We start from the raw sequence: 24,547 nt of genomic DNA on the forward strand, positions 1-24,547 counted from the left end.
TAAAAAAAACCAGTTTCAATTTCGACATTCATACTATTTGTATATATACAAGTGGTACCATTCTTTACACACGAGGGAGGTGTGCACCTCATCTCGCACATTCCTGTACACACGAAACATGTCTTAACAATTTACCAAACCACAACATACTCGATAAACATGCACACACAGAAAAGAACCTAAATTACATAAAAATATTCAACTTCTCATTTTTCTGATTGAATCTTATTAACACCAAAAAAATTACTTAATTTCATTCCCAAATGCTTCAAATTCGATTACACATTATGCACTGTTTGTTATACATATATCCCAAGAAGTTATTTAAAGCCTTATAGATATTAAAATCATACCAATAATGCTACTGCTTAATCCCTGATATATTCAACACGTCGATGACAAATTTATTAATTTCGAACCAGGTATGATAAATAAATTCATCAGACCTTAACCGATTCATAAGCTCTGATAATTATACCAACATTCACTAAATCAATGGCATGAGCGGATGTATTCAAAAATATTTAGAGGCATTGATAGAGACACAGCAGTGTATTCAGTACACTAATCATTAGCATATGATTAGGTAAACCTATACTGCTGTTTATTGTTTACCCATCAGTTAGAGAAATTCTCTAATTAGCAACTACACACGTAAACTTCATTATCTAAAATATTGGTCTCCGCCATAGTAGGAAATTAATGGTTGATAAATGCTGTTGTTATTTCTTGCATAGGTAATATAAAACTCACACATTTATGTGGGTAAAAAAAGTACATTATACACTCACCAAAAGCGAAGACTGGCAGTAATATTCATATCTACAAAAACACGCAAATTCAAACACAATGACCACACACAAGACATGAAACAATTTACATGTGTTGATAGAGGCTTCATTAATTCTTAACCCTCCTTGACACACACCTCACCCACATACATACATAACAAATGAATGACCCCTAAACATGTCGCAAATGTGTTACATATGTACAAAAATAGCAACTAAGTTTTTTTCAACTCATTCAAACGTGAGCGCCAATAGCAACAGTAAATTGATTTTTTAAGATGCAACTAAAATTATCACAACAATGCAATTCAATTAGTTTTATGATCGCAATTCACATGTCGATTGAAATCTATCATCGGTATTTACAAAACGTGATGGTAGAAAAATCTGTTTTAAGACACTGACATTTCTTGCTAACTGTGATTATTAGAGTCCACAACGCTTTTTCCAATGAGGACTAACAGAACATCCTGTCAACTCGCGCATTATCCAATCATTCTAAGCCAGAATAGTCTGTGTAAGACGCTGACATTATCAATCATAACAGTCCACAGTGCAAAGGAAAAACAAAATATCCATGCTTTATCCAGTATGCAAGCACTATGTGCTTGGTTTTTGTTTGTTGACCATCTCGAATAACGATTCGATATGTTTCGCAACGACATCAACGGAGTTCGGTTTTTCCTTAGGAATAAGTTTCTTAAGGTCCATTTTCCCTTTCTGGAAAGAAATAACGATAAATCAATTGATGTACCAGCAATTGATATTTTTTGGATGATGAAAATAAGATCAATGGAAATATAAACTGGTACATACCTTTGCATCATCCTCAGTTTCACTGTCAGGATTTTCGATTTCACATTTTTGACTGCTAGTTCCGGGAATTGGAGAATCGCGATCAAGTCGTCTCTCTATGGTCTCCTTTTCATCCTCTACCTTTTCATCATCCTTATTTTCATCAATGCTCATTTTCCTTTTCTTGGCGGGTGTTTCATCTGCTTCAAATGAATAAGCGCATTATATATATATATATATATATATATATATATATATATATATATATATATATATATATATATATATATATATATATATATATATATATATATCCTGATTCATTATCAAATACATGTCGAATTAAATCTAAGTTACCTGTCTGGGCAGCAACTTCGAGCTGAGCAGTTTTTTCTTTATGTTTGCGTTCTTGAAACTGCTTACAGATGCCCAGTATAACTGAGAGAGCTTCATTCAATTTGGAATCCATCTCTTTCGGTGGTTGCACGGAGAAGATCAATCTTAACGCCCGCAAATCCTGAAATATGAGGAAGCCATCGTTGTACAGGGACTATGAAAATGTATGAATATATTTCACCCAACACTTCAGGAAGAAAGAAGGTGTTTAAACAAGCCTTGTGGCAATGAAACACTTCTTTAGTTACAAGTATCAGGGAAGAAACTATTGAACTTACGCCATTAATTTTCTGGGTGATTTCCAGAATATCATCATCGCATTGTGTGTTCTCGAGAGACAGTTTCTCAATCGTAATTGACTGAATTATGTTATCCATCAACGCTTGCCCATTATCATTGAGTACTTGCTGGTGCACCTGTAACAGAACGATGTTTAAGTATTAACTATTTCAAGACACAGAAATCAATAAACGATAGTAGATTACTTTTATTAACAAATTCTCTCTATATATGACTTATTCAAATACAGGTACTGGCAGAATGAGATCAGTTCCTTACCCTTGGGAAATAATTTGTGAAGAATTGAAAGATGAATTGGTTATTCAAACTTTGGCGTTCATCGAGCAGAATGGATTCCACGTAATCGATGAATGAACTGCTTTTACATAAAATGTCCACGCAATTCTTATCGACGTGCTACAAAATACAAGTGTGACCAACATATCATTCACCATTGGAGACCGTTAAAAGGGCTGAAAGGGCAATTATTGATGAGAGTAGGACTGACACTTACTTCTAAATGGTATATTTCATACCAGAGCTTAGCGAAATATGGAGAATGCAATGGTACACCTTCGTATGCAACCATAGCACCTAGAAGTAGCAAACATAGAATAAAGAGGAATGCATAAATACATGAGTAGCCTTTGAGATTTTTTAAAATATCACAGAGTGGAAAACTCTCAAATCTGTGGTATACCACTTACTTAGATTGATAAGCTGTTCCATGAGATTCTGTTGATTAACCGCAACGCGACACATGAGATCAACAAATTGATGATACGGATAAAAGAACTCGCACAATGCGTTGTCATATGTTTTGTCAATACCCTATAGATACATGTGCAAAAAGTTAGCTTTTTCTAGGTACAAATAAACCTCATATTCTATGTTTCTCAGGATCAACAATTACCTTAGCTGATTCTAACAAACTACTGTGTAGCAGCATTTGGAATTGAGGCCTCGGTGGACGAATATTGGATTTTAGACCACCGATAGCCTTTTGTCCTCTCCTTGGGAAATAAGGTCCAGGAGCAACTGAAATAGGAAGATTGCTGGTCATGAATATGGACTTCAACTGAAGATGAATTGAAACAATCTCTACAGCGAAACTTACATGGGGTATTGTTCTGGAACTGAACATGAGCAGATATCACAATCGGCAGGATAACTTGTATAGCATCATTCTGGAATGTTAGCACCATTTCTCTCAGCACGTCTGCAATGAATTAACGTACACAAAATCAATGCCAGCGGATGTTAGATAGAATGGCTATGTTTATTTTCCGATTAAAACTTTGAAACTTACTCAGTGAAGCTTCTCGCACTTCAGGCGGAGTGTATGAATTCAGTAGAGTTAATAATTTACGAATAAGTTCCATTTTTTCTTTCCAGTTACTGAGGCACTGTTTGGCTTCTCCCACTATAAACGGACGTAATATATACATTATTACACAAGATTCTTTGAAACTCATTTTAAATATACGCTTTCCGAGGCATGCTGATTTACCTTTCTTTTCGGCAAACAATCGAGCCATTTTAATGACCGGCGGGAATATACTAAGTAACTCTACGATATCACCGGTAACGTGGCAGGCAGTGGCTTCATGAAACATCATGTGTAATGTACAGAATGCCTAGAAAAACACACCGATATACAGTTTTCAATGTAATTCAACAACAATCATCCAATCAGGAACATCATCTATACATGCAAAGTAACCTTCATACCTCAGTGATCATCAATAAACCATTATTATACATTAACAGCATTCGATCATCACCATTTTCAACTAACGTCTTCAAGGCCCTATTAAAAAGTGCCAAAAACCATGTAATTCTAGCTACTACCAGTATGAAATTATTTTCAATTTCATTAAGTAAACTTGTCCATATATAAATGATAATGCGTTTCTCGAAAGGATCACGGATTATCTATTTGTACTCACGGGATTAGTGTTTGCCAGTTCGAGCGCGCGTCTAAATTTTGCAGATACAAAAGCAGAGTATTTCGCTTGAAATGATTGATCGATTTTAACTCTTCATCGCTAGTGTCGGGATAACGAAGCACCATTAATTTCATCATCTTAAACAACTCTTCAACAGCCTGCGAGGGAAAAACACATGTGATTGATACGAAACAGAAATACTTCTAGACGAAATTTGTAATACAGCTAAGTTTACTACTTACAGCTGTGTACTGTGCTGGATATGGAGTGATATTTTTGAATGCCCACTGTATGTTCTGATGATGAGCCAGTTGACGAGTGAATGACCTCGACTGTTGACAGCACATACGCAATATACCGTAATAGGCCGGCAACATACATCGGTTAAATATCACAACTTCTTGATCATCATGATCAGCTCTGTAGGAAAATCAAGATGGTTTATAATCATTACATTTCGACTTTCTACGCAACAGATACATTCATCTACACGTTTTACAATAGCCAGGAAACCTTTCCAAGGAATTCTTATTCAAATCTTTCCAATACTTACAAAATGTAATTAAATGCAATATTCTTTGTCACATGAGCATTGGACACAATGAGTTGAACATTCTCAGGACAATCAACACATACTTGATGCCAGAATATCAACAATGCCTGAAAAAGTTAAGATTGTATAACTATAGCATAACCCTAAACTTGAGCATTCATCTTGGCCAATATTTCTACATACCTGCTTGTTGTGATGCATTGAAATAGGAGGTTCAGTGAGTTTTGGCTGAAATAGCTGCCACAAGTCCATGAAATACTGCGAGAACTGTGGAATATAGAACAAACCGATTCTTTTTAAATGTTTGAAATAGTCTTGCATTTAAATGAACTAACCAAAGCTATGGCAACTCACCATTAGTTTTTCAGCTCTTGACAGAAGACAATATGTCATTAGTGCAAAGTACGAAGTTAACTTATTTGTCCCATGAGTAGCTGCATCTGCAGGAAAATTTCCAATATTCGAAGATAGTACAGAAAAGTTATATCATGAAAGTCGAATAAACAAAGAGAACATTGACCTACCAACAAAATGGCGAGCTCTGTTCAATAGCCTCAGTAAATGTTCATAAATGGCATGAAGTACATCAACAGCCTCCTGATTCATCTGGAATAAGAGGTAAGGAAAGGCATGTTAAAGTGCACTAGTACTTCGTAACCATTATTCAGGAAGAGTGGAAAAAACACTCACCTCTTTCAAAGGACTCAACAGATGTCTACTGGAACGAAAAGCTTGCCGGAAACCAGGACTAGGAATTAACGAAACTAACAAATAGGCAGCAGCTGAAAATAAAAACAGAACAAATTCAATTCATAGCAGTGTCTGACACCAATCTCGATAGAAATTTTACTGAACGTAATTGTATGGAATTGATATTTTGGCAGAGTCTTAAATATTTGAATCCCGGTACTTACCATTTCGGACTCGAGGGTTGTTGTGACCGATTAGGTAGAGTTCAACCCAATGTTCAAGATGTTGCATTACCCAGCTGTGTATTATCTTATTTCTGGTCACCTGAGCAGAAAGCCACTCCAGACAGGGCTGCGGGCAATACTCCACAACCTCCCAGAATTTGAGTAGCACGTATCTGGTAAAATTTGGCATACCAGGCGGTCCTCCGATGAATTCTACTAACATTGATAGCACCTTGAAAAATGGTTGACTTTGCTGAAAACGGATGTAGAAAAATCTTAAAAATGAACATAGCAGTCCAGAGCAGCACAAGCTAGTTTCGCGTTTTGAACATACCTCTTGGTTAAGCTTTGCCGAAGTTATTGCACTGAAAATCATTTGAACAACCTGAAAAGAATTGATTATTCCTTGAATAAACAACATACTTTGATTGAGATTTCAGTTTTCATCAGGATCAATTCTAACTTACTGTAAGGGCAGCTCTGTCATTCCAGCGGCATATACTAAATATCAGGTTGCATGTCTGTCGCAGATTAACATTATCTCGTATTTGATTGAACAGGAACGGAAACCCCTGAAACAAATTAATCGACCATCAAACCAATTCTGACATCTTGTGATGTTTTCCAAGAATAAATGAAGAATGTATTCAGATTGAAATTGCACTTACTTTGCCGCCAACTAGAGTATTAAGATCTTTATCGGACAACCTTACTTCACGCCCATCAACCCGTGTTTCTTCAACGAGAATCGAGATCAACGTAATCATCTTCTCCAGAGACGTAGGTCGAAATTTATCCTCGGTTACTACGATAACATCGTCATCTTCCTCTTCATCATCAGAAATAATTTCAACCTACACAGGATTGAATTAATATGAACAGGTTTTTTCAATAGGCCTAGTGTATCTCGAGGTCGACTTCAAAGCGTAAGGGTTAAGGTTTATTCATCATCACCATGGTGGTCTAATAGTGTGTTAAGTTCACTTACGTAGTCTTGACCTTTGTGGCCCATATAGAAATTGATGAATGTTGAAATGGTGTTGATCTGTATGAGAAAGATGCATTCTTCGCTGCCCATTTTTGCAAAATCGAGGAAGAAAGCAAAGTATTCGCTGAGATATTTACTGTGTGGCTTCACACCATGTTGGGTCTACAAAATAATACAATGCGCGATGAACACCGAAAATTCCGCTCTCAAATAAACAATTGTCATAATGTGGTAACAGTTGGCAAGGTTGAACTTACAATGGACAGCATTTTCTTGATGAAACGCGTCACACATGATTGTTTTTCGATTTCATTACACAAAGTTCGATCCACTTCATCCTCCCTAAGGAATGAAAATTAGGCACGTTTTTACCTCAAATACCATTGCATAAAACAAAATACAGAAATTAGAGTGAAAACACTAAAATAAACCTTTCAAATAGTGGTTGTAAGTAGAAAGCAACATGTGCTGGTTTCAGTTGAGTGATAACATGAATTATGAGTCTGTGAAACATTTGACGAACGACTTGATTCGGACACTTTATCAATATCTGTTGCGGCCACCAGTCATCGTTAGCCATATGGTCTAAAAACCACTGCAAAAATTTGGACGAATGGAATAGAAATTAAGTACATTCAATGACGTCTATATCTGTTATTTCCATAGTTTTTGTTTGGATGTAATGTACCTCACAAGCTGCCGGACATGAGTTGAATTGTTTTGTGAGAAGTTCAATCCACTGTAGCATGGTCGGCTGAAACATGGACAAGTGAAATTTTAGAATTGCTTTTAATGGATGTATTCATTTCATTAATTCCACATGAATTCAAAGGCTGAAGATATGTAGAGCGATTACTACCTTTTCTTTTGCATGAATAAGCGTCTCTAGTACGAATGATGCGCTAAGTTTTGCTGCCAATAATGGAACTTGGTGGCCATCATCTCTAGGCAGAGTTGTGGGTATGTAACCACACATCTGCCACATAAACCTGGATAATATATTCAAGTCAATATCAAGCAACGCAAAGGAAATTCTTTAATTTTTTCTCATATTTGTTGAAAAGCATTAAGTTCCGGATAGTTCATCTCTGAACCTACCCAAAATATGTGTGTTCAAATATATTCTTATCCTGAAGAAACTGCATGTTGTCTTGCCATATCCACTAGAAACAAAGAAATATTTTGTTATACAATATCGATGGTTCAGAAGAATATGATGACAGGCAAAACCTATATATACCACAGTAGCACACAAGAGAGTTCACAAATATTTCCTGTAAGTTTCTCTCTAAAACAAAATTATATTTTAGGAAGAATTAATAGATTTTTTACTTACATCTGCTAATTCTTTTGAAAGCTCAAAATTAAACTTTTTCACTTGTTCCTCGCAGCTAGGTTCCACAGCTTCCATGTCTTTGTTTTTCGGAATGCGCTCGTAAAACAACATATAGGCACTGTTGGTCTTTTCAAATGAAAAATCCATAAATTTGTCTGTCACCGAATCATAGGTTTTACTCTGAAAATGATAACAATTAGAATACGTTGTTGCAGTGATTACCGGTAGTTTATATTTCTGTTTTCCATCACTATTACACTTAAACACTTACAGTCATCTCTCCACCAAAACATTCGCCAGCAATTTGTCCGGGATCAAATGATTTCACTTCGGCATCATTGAACAAGAACCTAGAATATATAAGAAATCAAAATTCTTGTGACATTCTTTTTTCAAATTTCCCATTTTTTCCAATTCACTTTCACAGATATATCACTTTGTAACTCATTTATGTAACTTGCCATTTATCCTGGCCATTTTCCGATTGATTAAGTCGATCTCTGATAAAGCTGTAATAGTGGCCGCCATCCGCCGTTCCTGTGTGAACCGTTACACCAGTCAACTCGTACTCATAGCTCTCCTCGTTCGGATCTTTTTGCTGGACGCCTTCCAATTTCTTTTCATTGTCTTCTTCCTCATCATCGGCTAGAAAAAATCATTCTCAATTCAGGAAATTTCATTTTACTTCTTATATTTCAATAAACAGTGTCTTTGCAGTTCAAAGAGCCCTGTACGCCCACCAAGGGCTAGAAGCTAATAATAAACATGTTATTTCATGGATTCATAGAGGCTTAATCTATTTCGCTACATTCACAGAGATTACTGAATTTTAACCATTTTTTTCATATTCTCAGTTGTCAACGAAAATCAATTCAAGGAATATTTCTTCCAAGACATCAATTTACCGCGGATTTTATCCGATCGGATAAGATTGTGCTCCATGTAGTCTTCCATAGACAATCGCAACGGGAAACTGAAATGAGTGTTCACTTTCTCCTTCATCATGGTCACCATATTAAATGTGTAGCGCATTGTGTTGAAACACAGAATCTTCGGCAACGATTTGAAGCATGCTCTGAAACAAATTAAGAATATTAATGTATCACTTCTGGGGTATATTGGGTGTGCCCTACAAAATACGCTTTTTTCCTATCCTTCAGAGAATAGCACATGTCAAGTAAATTTTACCTTTTTTCAGCTCTAACTTTCTTCTGACATTTTGAACACGTATACATATTATCTCCTTCTAAAGTGTCCTTCACAGTAACTTCATCAAGCGATTCCTGTAGATAGAAATAATTTTCTTTCATTACATAATCTATCGGCATAATCTATCGGAGTCATTTAATCAGTAAAACAGAATAAATAGCACCGGATGTAAATTACATATAGAATTATATCTTATGAACTTACATAGAGATTCTTCATATCAGCAACCTGACAACGAACGGTATAGAATTCTTCAAGCGTTCTACTCACATGTGGACAGTCCTACAAATAGAAAATAAAATTTTCAATAATAAATCTGTTTTAATTTCAGAATTAATCCTATGGATCTCTCGTGAGATTTTGCCTTACCAATGAAACAACATTATTTGAGAGTACGCCACCGAACAAAGTCTTCACTACATCTTTCTAAAAAAAAAAAAACAACAATTTTTCACAGTATGTCACCAAGAGTGTCATGACTTTGAATACAATACATGTAGAATGAAAATTTATATTTTGGTGTATCACTCTTACTAGTTCAGGTGACATTTCTTCCAATTTGCTGATGAGGTCGGTAAAGAATTCTGTCATATCTTTCTGTTCACCAGTATTCAATGGTTGCTTGTCCATTGTATAAACTTTACAAAACCCACGAGGATTGTAGGCTTTTCTTTCGCTTTCCTAGAAATCCAAATGTATTTAATAGTGAAAGCATCAACAAATATGATGTAAGATTTATAGAGTGAACATATGCTTACCAGTAGGTATGCAAACATCTTCTTCAGCTCAGTCAAGGTTCCTTCATACTTTCCGCAATCATTCTAGAAATAAATTGCAAATTTGACATGAAGACCGCAGGAAGTCATTCAGCTTTTTTCAATATCGAACAACACTTACAGTAACAGTAGCCTGAAGAACACTTTCTCTTGCTTGAGGTATCATATACAAATGTTGCATACATGTGGCCATATAGCATGTAGCACCGAGATTTGTAAGGCCGACATATCCACAATTTGAACGCCCATCATCATGAGGCCAATGATCCCATGGATAGACAGAGTGAGCATCTACAAATAGATTATGTTCTAAGATTTTCACAACGTTGAACAGTCAAGATCCTAATGAGCATAACCGAGATTTCCTATCAACATATTCTACCTTTTGAATGTTGAGCTAGCACCATTTGATGAAGTTGAACGTAGTTATCGTATGAACCTTTCACCAGTTCAATCAGCAGATCATACGTCGCCGAACGTGATGCATCTGACTTACATTTCGGTAGATGACGCTTGTTGACAGACGGCAAGGAAAATAAGCACCAGAATATCTCCGCCATAAATTCCTGAATATGAAAACGACATTCACAAATTGTGCATTGATCATTCACTAAACCTGACCCAACATGAACAAATTGAAGTAATATTCTCTATTTCGCTATTACCCGTCCTTCAACTGAAGATTTAAAAGGTGGGCTGTGTTTCATGATTGAAGTCCCTAGCTGTAACAGCCCGATCAGTGCATCATCTTCGAACGTGTTGATGCGCGGTTCCAGGTAATCTTTGTTGACGACGGCATTAGCCATGTGACTAGCTAAACTATTCAAATCAACCAGACCAGACTACAAAATGAAAAGAATATCATCGTCTGATTCTGATGAACTTCACGAGATCATACATTATGCACTTTTCTGAAATGTAGGACAGTTACCTCTTCCCAGCTCTTCACAGCATCTTCTTTAGTGATACTTTCCACCAATCGACAAACCAACCAAAAGTAATCCCTACATCCAGCCCCATAAGGTTCTTTTGGACAGTCTTTACCATCTTCCAAATGAAACTAGAGCAGAAAAGTCAAGTTAATGCATTCAAATGTACAATACATGTATTTTTTTCTTCCAGAGAGTAATTCCACAGCTATACGATAAATTTGACTTAAATTTGTTAGTTAAAATCGGACTTTCCAATTCTACTGTTCTGTATTTTAAATGTAACTTACGTCTGCAGTTTTGAGTGGTTTCATTTTCTTAGCGTAATCGAGAAATGTGAGCAAACTCGATAATAAAGGCAGCAAAAAACAATATCCTTTCTTCGATCCATCGACTGTTTGTCCATGACACAAGCGGTACAAACCCATACACGCTTCTCTGCGGACATGTGGCTTAAAGTCAAAATAATGAACGACGTTAATTGCTAAGACGCAAAGCTTTTGGTCGCCGCCCGAAAATTAGGCTTATGGTAATTTTGGTGCAATCTAGCCCTATCTGTCACACTAGCTCACTTCTTTATAAAATAATCATCAGCATTGATAGAACATCGACATCAACTCGTTTAGAGCTGGTGTGGAAAATTTTAAGCGGGGTGGATGGAAAAATGACAGGGGTGGCCGTCTTTCACTATCAAACTATGGGTAATCCGTGAATATCGGAAACTCTCACCTCTGGGGCATCTAACGTCAATCGCTTCAACCAGAATCCAAGTCGATCCGGAGAACACAACACCGGGTGCACGTCTTCACATGAGTACGCCCAAGACACCAGAAATGACAAAGCATAGTGCACGACTGAAATAAGAATACATCTCGTATATATATAAACCATGCACATACAAAATACGTTAACTAAATATATCAGTTGACTGAAAATACAAGAACGCACCTTCTGCTCTAGCGAAAGACGAATGCAATTGATTTTTGTCACTGAAAATATTCAGACAAAAAAATCATCAAAAATAGACATCATATTATACGAAATGTGTTTTTCAATCCATATTTCACCTTCGAGGCATAGAAACCCGTTAGATGTTTGACGTAGAAAAAATAAGACGTCATATCAACTGACCTAGGAACGGCAGCATCGTGAAGTATCGTTGTGAGTATCTTCATCACAGCATCAACTTCCATCATTGATAAAATTGTCTACATATTTAAATACATATACAATTTATATATCAAATCATAAATAACTATTTCAATATAGACTAAATTTCATGAAACTATGATATTCTTTTGATTTTCTTATGTACCTCATTCAGCCTAGGTATAAGAATTTTTTCATTGTTGCTTTTTTGTTTTTTCATCTTTTTGCGTGGCGTATCATACTGGTCAAATACGTCGTCGCTGACAGCTTCGAGATCATCCTGACTGATCGAGAACTGACTAATTAAACGAAGTAGATAGCCCAAACATTCCTGATTCCACTGTTTAAATAAAAAGTCATAAATGTTCTACCATAGTAGTCTCGCCATGATTGTAAAGCATCAATTGTAAGATAGAGGCTACATACTTCATTCCACGTCTCTCCTTCTTTAGATTGTAAACACCCGGACAAAAAAATGTGAAACATGTGCCATAACCCTCCAACAGCAACAAACTACAACAGACAGTTTTAAGCAAATGAGCCTCATCAAAGCATCTAGCATTAATTCACAGGCAAGGACTAAGGCACCCTTGATGTAGAGCTCATATCGATTTATCAGATTTCCTGATTGTAAAGGGTGACATCAAAGATGACCACCATTAATCAAGGAGGCAAAAAGAAAATGTTGATAGAATTCTAGGCAATGCTAGATCCAAAGATTACAAGGATCAAATAGGTTTTATCTTAACATTATGATCAAAATCAAACGGTGTCCGAAAGAACCAGGTTGAACAAATGACTTATAAAATGAAAGAAATTAATGTAATCAAATAAGAATAATCAAATGGGGTTACAGATATAACGAATAACAATCATTACTGATCTAAGTCTAAACCAGTAAATGCCAATTTCAACATAATATCTTCATATTTTCTGTACACATGATTCTCTACATTACCAATAGATGGCAGGGCGACCTTCCAACAACGGTTAATAATAATTAACAACTAATAGTCATAATAATTGTGGTTAGGCAACAAATACTACCAAATAGTTCAATTGAATAATGAAATTGATAATTGTTAGAATTTTTGCATTTCTCTGCAAGGTTATCAGTACCAAGTCTCCTTTTTAAGTTTTCAGGATTATCATGACTGGTTGCATGATTTGAGCCCAGTCTGCACATTTTCATTTTCATTTCCATTTTCACTTTCTATAATCATTCATATATACTCTTTACAGAGAACGTTACCTTTTTGCTCCACGATTCCTCATTGCTTTCTGAATCAGATGTGTCTTCTGAATCTGAGCTCGGCAGATAATCCCCTCCACCGGAATGTCCCTAGAAAATAACAATTAGTGTCCACGTTACTATATCAATATTGTAATTGTACTTGTGTAAGATGTGGTTCGACCTAGAAGGACAAAACAACTTGCTAAAACGTACCCGCTTCCTCCACTTGTGTTTTGGTGGTCTTGATATCGATTCCACAATCTGTAGCGAATACATGAGCTTGTGCGGACTGTGGCAGTTGAGTAATTTGTCCCACCTCAAATTGCTCTCGGATTTCTGAGTATCCTTTGACGAGACAGAAAAATGTTATCAGTAACCAATTGTTTAACCAATACAAGAGTTAAGCAAGAATATGTAAGTGCATGTAATTTACCTTCATATCCATGATGCTTTTGAATCCATGAAGCATACTATGACTAGTAGGTAATAACATCAGTAACTCCCACACCTTATGTGATAGCAAGCGAGCTTTTGATTCAACTGTGTAGGACTCTTGATTATCCTGTTCAATCAGCGAAAAATTAGTTATTTACTATGGTATATTAATCATCATTCGTACGAACAAAACTTTAGGGTAAAACTCTTACGTTATTGCTTATTTCAGGGTTGGGGCAGTGTAAACTGCTAAGCTCTTGTAACAAGTTAAATAAATGTTCGAAGTATTGCTCTTGTAGTAGAATCATCATGGGAATTTGTTCACGTTTCGGAGCTGGTTGATAGGAGGCTGGTGTCGATCCGTCTTGTTTACGCGGGTGTCGACTGACTCCGACTGATATGAAAACCAGCTGCAAAGATGAAAAAAAATTTAACAGACATTCACATATCAGACTATTGAAAGATACAAGAATCATCGACTACTTACTTGACGGTCTTTGAACTGTATTTCTAACAGTGATTTCTCATCCATGTCGACGGTTAACTCCTGGCCTAATGTGATCATTCTCACAGGTCCATCTCCCAACATTGAACCCAGAATAGGCGTCAAAATTGAGCCTGTTGTTGGTGTTTGCTTCTCGGTTTTCTGCTGTTTTTGTAAAGACTCCCACCATCGAGTGACTTCCGCTCGTAATTCTGCTACTAAATCCGACGACAACATTTCAATTGTTGATTGCTTAAAAAAAATCGAAACAAACAGAAATCCATTAATACGTAATGTATCGCCCCAGTTTGAAAAAAAAAATCCATTATTAAACATAAGCTGCATGAAAATTTATGTAAAACCAATTCATGAGTTCAAGCTTTTCAAGTGCTGCAGGATGCATCTAACGTAGATACATAGGTACAGAAACCAAATACATCAAAACACGTTGAAAACTTTCCAAGAAAACTTGATTCTCTCTAGAGACAGATGGATGGACAATACAAAAAGGAAATGCAGTAACCCAATAAAAAGTCCCGAGTGGGCTAAAAAATGTTTGATATGTTTTAAGTTCTTACTTTTTCAGCGAGACCAGCTGGTTGTAAAACAACCCGTAGCATTGAACTTTGTCGATCTTGTAACAGTTTTTGATGGCTGATAATCCCTTGATTGTCAAGTTGCCATATGCGCAGGTGAAAAGCATATCGGCGGCGAAAACTTTCTAAATGGTTCTTTAACAGGATCAGCGCACGCTGTATCACAAGAAGACTCGACTCCGGCCGCTGGAAGAATAAACAATCAACCTTTGTTAGAAGTATAATTACATTTCTTCAAACTAAAAATATGCCTCATTCATTTTACAGTACGCCTGTTTAAGCTATGACAACATTGCCTATTTTTTCGGTAGCCAATAAAACATATTAGTGAACTACAATTGAAAATAACTTACTAAGCTTTCCATACATCTTTGAATGAATTCTTCTTCTTTACCAATTGTGACTTTGTCATCTGAAAATAGTAGAAATCTTTTTTATCTGCACAAGAAAAAAAATCCTCATAGGACATTTTCTCCCTTAAGATACAGTTGAGTCGGTAAAATATTCATTTAGAAACGTACACATTATATAGTAATTGTTCAAATACTGTATGGCAGACATGCTAACATCAGTGTTGTGAGCTTTCAACGCGATACCCCATAACTGATCCATACCGCTTATCTGAAACACCGGCAAGAAAATGATTAATACAACGTCTTCAACACATCGAAACATGAAGGAAACAATACAAGCAGTCCACCCCTCTAGAAATATCTTTAATCGGAAAATTACCTCATCTTCAGGCAGTGGATTATCAAATGAGTTATTTGCAAGACGAGCGAGGTGACACAATTGTTGAAACAAATTCAGTCCGATCATGCTAATATTTTCAGGCTGCAACTGTGGCATCTAGGTAAAGAGAACAGCGTATGATAAGATGAGTTCTACGATAGGAATAAAACAGCTCTCAAATAACCTAAGATGATGACAAACCTTTTGAAGAAATATGTGTTTAAATGCGCCAAGGCCCAAAGCATGATGATCCTTGCTTTTGGCCTGCGATAGAAACCAACTCAGGCACTCATCAGTACTAGCTGGATTAATGACTAGACAAGACCACAGTGTATCCACTTGTTCAAGACTTAAACCTATGTACACAAAATGATTGCGCATTAGTCCCTTTCGATTAAGCATCAGTCAACAGTTCCCGATTATTCGAAAACGCCTAATTCACTTACGGAAAGTATCTGGTGATCCAAGGGATGAAAAAACACCGGTAAGAAATTGCAATCGCACCTGTACTTCATCACGAAATGTGTAACTACAAAAACAAAACAGTCATAAATGTCCTGAAGTTCAAACTTTGTATAGAATTTTACCATTGAGTATTCAGGAAAAGAAACTTACAGACTATGAGCTGGAGGTCGACTGCCTTCTTTTACACTATCTGAGAAGTGTATGAGGTTATTGAAGAAATGCTTCATCATGTTCAACTTATTTTCAGCCCATCTGAATACATACAGTAAAATAAACCAGTAAATGAATAGATCATGAAGACAGGAGTTTCATAGCAATTATTTCCATAAGAAGTACTTACATGAGAATGTTATATGGCTCAGTACCAGATCTGTATTGCTGAAATGATCCTAACAACTTTGGGAGAAATCTTAATGACACAACTACAGATCTGTAACGAAGAAAGAATCAAGTAACCTATATGGCAAATGATAACAAAAATAATCTTCGTTGTCTTCGGAAACCACTAACGTGTTATTGGCTAAGTTATCGATACAAGCACCAATGAATTTCATGCGGATTCGACGGTCTGTGGAATAGCAGACCAGAGAAAATAGTGCCTTCTCCGCTTCAGCATCTAAACCTTCCGGAAGATGACACTAGAAATAGAAAGGTTTGAAACCTTGTAAGCATGAACAACTATTTCAGAGAATTCAACAGAAAGCTAACTACTGGACAATACTGAAATCCGATTATAGTGAGAAATCATATGACAAAGAAAACGTTCAAATTTCTCCCCCCCCCCTAAAAAACATCACTTACAGCAGCGTCTTCTTGTACTAAATCCCACAGCAGTGTATGTCCTGTTTTACAGACATCTTCATAACTGAAACTTGAACAAATGTGTTCCTCGTCATCTTCATCATCTTCATTGTTGTGGTGATGTATTATACCTATAACAAATAAATTCTATCAATGAATGACTCGTAGAAATATGAAGCTAATGTGGAGATGGTTTTATCTCAATCCGGTTAAGCCCAGGCTTGTTTAAAGTGAGATATTCAATTTGTCTCAATGAAAATCGGGTGAATAATGGAGAACAAGCAGCACAATTTTTGTACAGGACGGTCACACACAAAAAACAGTTCTATTCAATGTACACATGAAAAGTAAATGAGTTAAGTGAAAACTAGGTGAATTGGCCAAATGTGTTCGTTTATCTTACAGAAGAAAACTGTAGGGCACACTCTAAAACAGTTTCTTCAGCCAGGAATTCCTCAAAGTATAAATCAAATAAATCGATGAAAATGCCATGCAAGGAAATCTTGAATTGTCAGATTGAATGTCAATAAGTAAAGTAAGAATTGAAAAATTTAAATTTCGCACTCAAAAAAAATGTCCAAAAAAGAATACATATACAAGAGAGGCACATAACATCTTACCATGGGGAACCTGGCCATGAGCGTGGTACATTGAGGCAATGTTTACCAACTGTTGTTGTACGTGTGACCGAAATTGTGCATGAGCTCTCATGTGCGGTGGCACACAAGAATTGCCATGGATGTGTGCTACCTCCTCATCACTCATCACATCTTCACCTTCAAAATCGGCCATGTTTTTCTCCGATTTATTACTGATATGAGAGCTGTTACAACTGCCGTCATCTGGACTTAAAATATCTTCCATGAAGTCTCTGGAAATGCAAAAGGTTTAAAAAAACATTAGCATGTTAAGATTAATGTAAACCCATATATTGAAAAGCATTGAATTCAAATGGTTAATAATGACACATACCCCTGCAAATGTCGATGTCGATGAGTTTGAAATTGCTGCAAGTAATTGCCACAATCATAGACTTCTGTTTCCACATTACTCCCAACAAATTCTTGCGAAGTCGTTGGCGAGCTGCCTTGGCGGCCTTCTTCTTTTGTTTTTCGGATTTCTCCTTCTTCTTCATCCTCTTCTTCCTCCAATAAACTACCCTCCTCGGATTCCTACAGCGGCCATACAAACGTTTAATCGCAATAATTCCAAAATGACAATAAAAATGATATCACATCGTCATTGAAAACTGATTCTCATTGATAATCATGCAGTTACAAAAAGCAGTTCGCAATTTTTAGCTTCGTAGCAAGCCCTAGTTTGATGAATGAAATTGAGGAAAATTTGAAAAGCAATATTTCCAGCAGCAGAAGCTAAGACATAGCATCGATTTGTGCTGCATTTGTTCTTGTTATCAGATTTAGAGCAAGCACAGTCAGTCATTACACTACATGTAGCCAGCAGTACTCCATGTGACATGGAAACGACACTGAAGTAAACATTACGGCTAACCTTCGGATGTAGAAGGAGCAGAGCTGCTCGATCAGCCCCCGTAGCACTCACACTTGCTTCTTCGCTGCCGAGATCCTCTGATACGCTGCTATCTTTCATCGTATCTCCCGAGACGTGAGCTTCGCCGACGCCTGTACCTTTCACCAGTTTGACAACTTTCACCGGTCTGACGGGTCGAATGACAATCCTCGGAGCTTCGCCGAGACGGCCTTTCCTCGGTACCACGCGTTGAAACTGTCGACATGTCTTTATCTTGCCGTTTTTGGCGTGAAACGCGTGCACCATCTCCATTTCGCGCAAGATCTCCTCCTGTTCCGAATCCATTTCCTCTTCGTCTTCTTCCAAATCGTCGTCGTCATCCTCTTGTACGATTACGCGTTTGTGATGATGATGATGTAATTTATGACGATGAGAACAACCATGGCGGTGATGATGTTCGGTAAGCGCTGTATCTTCAGCATCTTCTGACTCACAGTCCGACACTTCGATCGTTACGGCACATTTTTGATTACCCTTTTCTTGCTGCTCCTTTCGTTTCTGCAAGCGATGGTAACACCGTTCGCCTTCCGAGATATCCGACGGCAAACTGTCGTCGCTGATGTTGCTGAGATCACTATTGGCGCATATGCTACTGTTATCCCAATCCTCGCCTTCGTGGCGGTGAAGGCACTTTTTCTTTTCGCACGACGACGAACCATCTTCCGGAACTTTCGCCTAAAATAAAGCAGAATACACAAGCCACATTCATAAAAACTCCCAACGAAATTATCACCGACTTCACGAAGGCGGTCGATTGATCATAAACCAGTTGCAAAAATACCACATTCATGTACGCGAACATTCATTCATGAGACATATATGCTTATTGAATTCAAGGATAATCTTCTTTTAGCAGCTTAGCTAGCTGAGCTAGAAATCTAGTGATTTCGAAGTCTACAGGCATAAACTGTCAGTGTCGTTCGTACACCTCCATCAATGCATTCACCCCATTCTAGCATTCAAAAACAATTTGATACATTAAGACAAAAACATACACCGATAAAACACCCGTTCATCACGTACAAGTGTAAATTCGGTCTGTTACTACTAGTATTACATTGTCACGTTTTTTTATCTATTGGTCATCTACGTACACTGTACTACGTCACTCTAATCTGTGCATACACTCTCGCCGTTACAGCCTAAACTGTCAAAGAACAGAACTTTTATGAAGTATATGTACACCCCACAAAATTGTTTGTATTCACCAGGGTGGCCACTTTCCATCCATTTACAAGTCCCGCTGTGATTACACAAAATTCCCTGAATCAGAGGAATTTCTAGAATTAAAATGTTACAATTCATTCATTTATCAGTGAATACCGTACTGATAAAGAAACACGTGGTCAATAGCATATCATCAAAATTCCCCAGAGTTCTCAAAGTCTTTAGTAAAATTTGTCAAATTACCTCTGAGTCTCCCCTGATTTTTTCGAGGTCATTGGCAACCCTGTTCACTTGAATATCAGCTCGCAGTCCTAAATTAGTGACTTAAATTTGGCCATATAGTAGAAATTGGCCACCACTCGCTATTGATGGCTTAATCCCATCTATTCTAAGAATTGAATTTCAACTGAGAATTGTGGAACTAGGATCTGGTGAATACCGGGGAGCTATGGTAGACCGCACCAGTGTTTTCTCAACCAATAAATTCTGCTTCTTCTTACTACATATGTCAGTTCATCGCAAAAACCATTTGTCATCCTTTACAAGTCTGGTACATGTAGTGAAGTGTATGACTGTTATATAAACATATACGTGTGTGTGTATATATATATATATGAATATTCAAGAGATTGAAGACTGAATTAGAATGTGAGCAACGGGATGGAAGTAGTAAGGACTCTAAACTATGCGATACAATAGTGGGTTAATGCGCCCAGAAATTTATACCTCGTCATCATCATCTTCGTCGTCATCATGTTTCCTCTTACGCACATCGACATCAGACTTGTTACTGGGACTGTCTTTGACACCTTCTTGTATACCTGAATAAGCCAACAGAATATAACGGTAATCACGTTACAAGATTCCAAGAAAAGATTGTTGAAAAATACCAGTAACCGCAAACAAAATGAAACTACTAGGAGTCCAAGGACAGCATGCCCAATTGGTGAAATTTCAGTCTGATTTTTCAAAATTCAACATCTTGAACTTGAAATTCACCGGAATCATAGAACACGTTACGAGCTTTACCTTTTGTAAATTCTTCATGCTCCTTCACAGCTCCTGAATATTGTGGAGATTGATGGGGCTGTTGAGCCACATGAGGACACGGGCCACCAGCCGACATCCAGATCCTCTTGATCAAAGCATACGCTAAATACAGAGTCTGAAAGTATCAGCCAATGTAAAATTCTTTATTTCAAACCGATTCTTTTTCATAATCTTAAATGAAATGGAGATATTTGGATGATTTTAATATAGGAAATATCAATTGCCATACCTGTTCTGTGTGAGAGGAAATTTCCAGCGATGAAACTAGTTTTAGAAGATGCTGGACACGTTCAATATCTAGATTTTTTATCAATGTCATCAGTATATCATGGACTTGCTTGCTGCAATGTTTCAACTGAAAGTAAGTTAAACAAGCATAAATATAACACTATTAAAGGTTTCACATCATAATCAATATCGATTTATTCACATAAACTACCTGCGCAGCAGCCCAAATACAATCAATATGTTCATTGATGATTCTACTTTCCACCGCCAGAAAATTCAAAATCATTTGACACTGTTTTATTATCTGAATGAGAAGCAGAAGAAAGAACATTTGAAGAGTACCCGGTATAGATAACTGGTATATTGAGAACAACAGCTCTCTACAATGAAACTCACCTCAACATGCAGATTCGGTCCAAATATATGTTCAACCAGTTTATTGTCTATCAACCAATTGGCAATCTTATTGCCAATACTGTAACAGTAGAAATAATAGTTCTTTGTGCATTATTTTTACCAAAAAATATTCGGCATCTCTAATTCACCAGGTACTGAATTTGAATAATACGTACCTTTCAGCATCATTCGTACTTTCATTGTTACAATTTTCATTGTATATATTTATTTGATTCTGAAAGAATACATACAATATTCACATATATAGATGGGTTGGAAAGCTGCAACAGAGCCAGTAAAAGACCACAGCGAAATTACAATGGAATAATACCCGCAAGATCACTGAAGGCCTATCACTACAGTGATTATTCAAAGCGTTTTGCTAACTAAATATGCAACTCACATTCATTTGACTGACACCAGCAAGTCTGATTGTCAATGTGCTACAAGTAAAATATTTAAACGCCAAATCGAGTACTTCATGATCGAAGGTGACCTGACTGTCCAATGGCTCCTTTACTGCTGCCCATAGTAAATCAGTCATGTTACGAAGTCCAGCCATCCTCAAATCTTTGTCTGATAGTTTACACATGTATCTGAAAATACAAATAAAACATAAAGAAACAACCTGAAAACAATCAGTTGAATAACTGATTATTCACGTCAATGTGAAATGTACCTGATGATATGAGATCGCAATGGAACAATGCATTGCATTATAGTTGGTATGTTCATCCACATCCTCAACTAAAAACATAAAGAACATTCACAATTTATATGAGTTTTCACTAAAAAATCTTTGCCAATTGATTAAGTTATCTAAGATATGTGAATTACTTACATTTGCGATTATGGTGATAAGTGTGTGAGCCACAAAGAACGGCAGGGTTGCGGGATCACCATTATCGAAGCATGTCGCAATGGCTTGAATGCCATTGGTATCACAGAAAAAACAGACATTTCGCAATAAATATAATGGAACTTCAGTATCCTAGAAAACATGATCATGTTATTCAGATTAATTTCAAAACTACGCAGTACAGATAGATTTCCGATTAAAATTTACTTACAGCAACTTCGCAATAATTTCCCAAAGCATTCGCTTCCTGGGGATTTATTTCCTGAATTTGAAGAAAAGAAAATCGTTGTATTAGAACGAAACGGCAAAATGTGCAGCGAGGAAACAAATCGATTTTGACACTCACCTCGTGTACCATATGTTTATAAGCCATATACAGGGGAAAGTTCATTAAAAATAACTTCGACACGAATTGTAATAATTTATCTTTCTCGTCAATCGTCCAAATATAATCTCCATCATCCGCGCCGTCTTTTTCCTCCTTTTGTTCATCTTCCGACTTGGTTTTTTCATTCTCACCAGATTCGTTCGATTTTTGTTCCGCTTTCTCCTTCTCCGAGTTGTTTTCTTTTTCGAGGAACTTTTTCTGTTCGATCGGAATCGTTTCAATAGTCTTTATTGACATGCTCAGTATAACCTGAACGATATCATTGAGCCTCTCGAAGTTTTTAACTTCGCGAAAACAACACATGCACTGTCTGAAAGGCAAGATATCAAGCTTTGTGAGGCGGATGCAATTAGGTACACATAATGGTAACAATTTTCATTTAATTTATCTAGGCCTAAATGAATGTCACTTGAAAAATTAAGAAGCATTTTTCAAAGTCAATTTGATGCAAAATTGTCAACAAAGTATGCCATATCGCCATGCCATCCATGATGGGATAGCTAGCTGCAAGCTCATCGAAATGCTTACCTCTGTGACCAGGCTTGTGCGTATATAAGAACGGTGATTATTTCACCCTCCGATAAATGTAATCCATCGCCTTGAATTTTCTCCTCATCTGCAAGAAAACAACAAAATGTATGTAAAGTGAAAACATGAAATCCTCAATCCTTACAGCGTTACTACAGATGTGAGAAATGAAATATCTAGGCTTTTTACTCCTCCATCCATACTCTACTAGCACTCTTATGTAGGAGAATTCAGCGACATAGGTTCAGCTTCTCAGTTTGATAATTTTGGCCCATCAAGGATAAGGTCTCTCATTATAACCACAACAGTGGGTACCTGCGCATTTTCATTACTCATTTTGTTTATAGACTGTAAATCATTTCTAATGACTGCATCCTATTCTACGACTACAACTTGCCTAGGCCTAGTATCTCACTGTTGGTTGTTTGTTGTTACAAGTTACTCAACCAAAAGCTAAGCATTTACTGGTCCCATTCTAAGCCACTCATGATCGCATTCAGTACAGTTCAGTAAAAACTGGTGATTTCACTCAAATTTCCACCACACTTTATGGATGCATATGGTCATCAGTAATCTGTCTGTGGTTTTTTGTTTAACATTAACAATCGGATATTTTCAACAAACCACTACCATCATTGGGGTAGGCCTAACTAATTAAACGAGCGTGCTGGCCGCTACCAATATCAAATCAAATTGCTTCATGTGAACAAAGCTGGACATGAGATTGTAGGAAATTTAATACGAAATTTCTGTTTATTTGGAATAATAACAGGAGAGGTCTAGCTGAGGAAAATCACGGAACGAAGTCTGGAAATAGAATTTTGAAAGTGAATGAAAATGAAAATTGCAGTACTTACGCGAATCCAAGAGATTCAGTAGGTCTGTACAAACGTCACACATTTCAAAGCCTTGTTAGAACTAACATGTTAAAGATCCCACGCGAAGACGATTATTTCTTTACCGGGTGGTTTATTTAATAAAGAATCACTGCAGAATCGATGCGGAAATGACCGCCATGTTGTTGCATGGATCACAAAATTCCTAAGTATCGCAAAGAACCGATGGCGAATATATATAATTTTGATAAAATCTCTGTTGAAAAACGATGAAATACTTAATTTGATGATAGAGTAGATAATTCTGATATTCAACGTGTTTCGTAAAAGATTTGAAGAGAGTGAAAGCAGGAGGTTGGGCGAGAAGGAACAATTCAATTCAAATTCTAGTCGCAAAACCCGTGATTCAAAATGGCTGCCACTAGATGATAAAATGCGAATACTACTAACTGTTTTATTTATACACCAGAACAAATTTAGGTGAGTGACAGCGTAGGCCCAGTACCTCCTCATATTATATGATGTGGTTTATAATATAGCAAAGTCTGACTTATGATGAGGCCAATTGTTAATTGTCAGTCAGTTAAAGCGTGACGAACTTGAACTTGAACGTGGACGTGGTGTAGTGTGTAAGGTCAGTAGTCTAGAAATTGAAGAAAACGGATCGGTTATTTAAAATTCTAACTTTTGTTTCTTTAGATTTTTAATATGTGGCCCATTGTGATGGGATTTA

General features: G+C 36.8%; 1 protein-coding gene across 1 annotated transcript; it reads right to left on the reverse strand.

Moving 5' to 3' along the window:
• Positions 1-12: 12 nt before the first annotated feature.
• Positions 13-23,960, reverse strand: LOC141915340 (ubiquitin carboxyl-terminal hydrolase 34-like). Its single transcript, XM_074806867.1, has 78 exons — positions 23,836-23,960; positions 22,979-23,066; positions 22,409-22,760; positions 22,274-22,324; positions 22,045-22,194; positions 21,883-21,950; positions 21,607-21,799; positions 21,353-21,438; positions 21,204-21,282; positions 21,019-21,111; positions 20,809-20,934; positions 20,559-20,694; positions 20,256-20,350; positions 17,784-17,983; positions 17,588-17,682; positions 16,812-16,942; positions 16,521-16,648; positions 16,351-16,440; positions 16,161-16,262; positions 15,992-16,074; positions 15,747-15,901; positions 15,546-15,662; positions 15,335-15,434; positions 15,167-15,225; positions 14,796-15,020; positions 14,221-14,469; positions 13,946-14,143; positions 13,732-13,860; positions 13,512-13,643; positions 13,317-13,406; positions 12,491-12,577; positions 12,231-12,404; positions 12,047-12,123; positions 11,864-11,904; positions 11,645-11,769; positions 11,206-11,367; positions 10,918-11,046; positions 10,652-10,828; positions 10,369-10,552; positions 10,108-10,277; positions 9,969-10,031; positions 9,745-9,891; positions 9,580-9,636; positions 9,415-9,492; positions 9,190-9,284; positions 8,907-9,076; positions 8,463-8,646; positions 8,273-8,351; positions 8,002-8,181; positions 7,764-7,828; positions 7,525-7,654; positions 7,354-7,419; positions 7,097-7,260; positions 6,923-7,007; positions 6,666-6,827; positions 6,346-6,531; positions 6,145-6,249; positions 6,012-6,062; positions 5,678-5,930; positions 5,454-5,545; positions 5,288-5,369; positions 5,118-5,203; positions 4,947-5,030; positions 4,764-4,870; positions 4,453-4,630; positions 4,211-4,368; positions 3,993-4,071; positions 3,772-3,898; positions 3,571-3,684; positions 3,379-3,480; positions 3,175-3,299; positions 2,969-3,092; positions 2,776-2,855; positions 2,541-2,678; positions 2,261-2,398; positions 1,944-2,103; positions 1,608-1,789; positions 13-1,511 (listed from the first exon to the last, which is right to left on the reverse strand). The coding sequence occupies exons 1-78, from the start codon at positions 23,876-23,878 to the stop codon at positions 1,392-1,394; spliced, it is 9,765 nt and encodes a 3,254-aa protein (XP_074662968.1). The 5' UTR covers positions 23,879-23,960; the 3' UTR covers positions 13-1,391.
• Positions 23,961-24,547: the final 587 nt, after the last annotated feature.

Source organism: Tubulanus polymorphus, chromosome 1 (assembly GCF_964204645.1).
Source record: "Tubulanus polymorphus chromosome 1, tnTubPoly1.2, whole genome shotgun sequence".
Lineage (NCBI taxonomy): Eukaryota > Metazoa > Nemertea > Palaeonemertea > Tubulaniformes > Tubulanidae > Tubulanus > Tubulanus polymorphus.

Bases quoted from the DNA above. Each gene is read 5' to 3' on its own strand.
- LOC141915340 (XM_074806867.1), bottom strand. From the start codon at position 23,878: ATGTGTGACGTTTGTACAGACCTACTGAATCTCTTGGATTCGC. The intron at 16,649-16,811 runs GTAAGTGATGTT...TTCTATTTCTAG, and splicing joins TAGTACAAGAAGACGCTGCT to TGTCATCTTCCGGAAGGTTT. The intron at 4,631-4,763 runs GTAAGTATTGGA...ATTTTCCTACAG, and splicing joins ATTGCATTTAATTACATTTT to AGCTGATCATGATGATCAAG.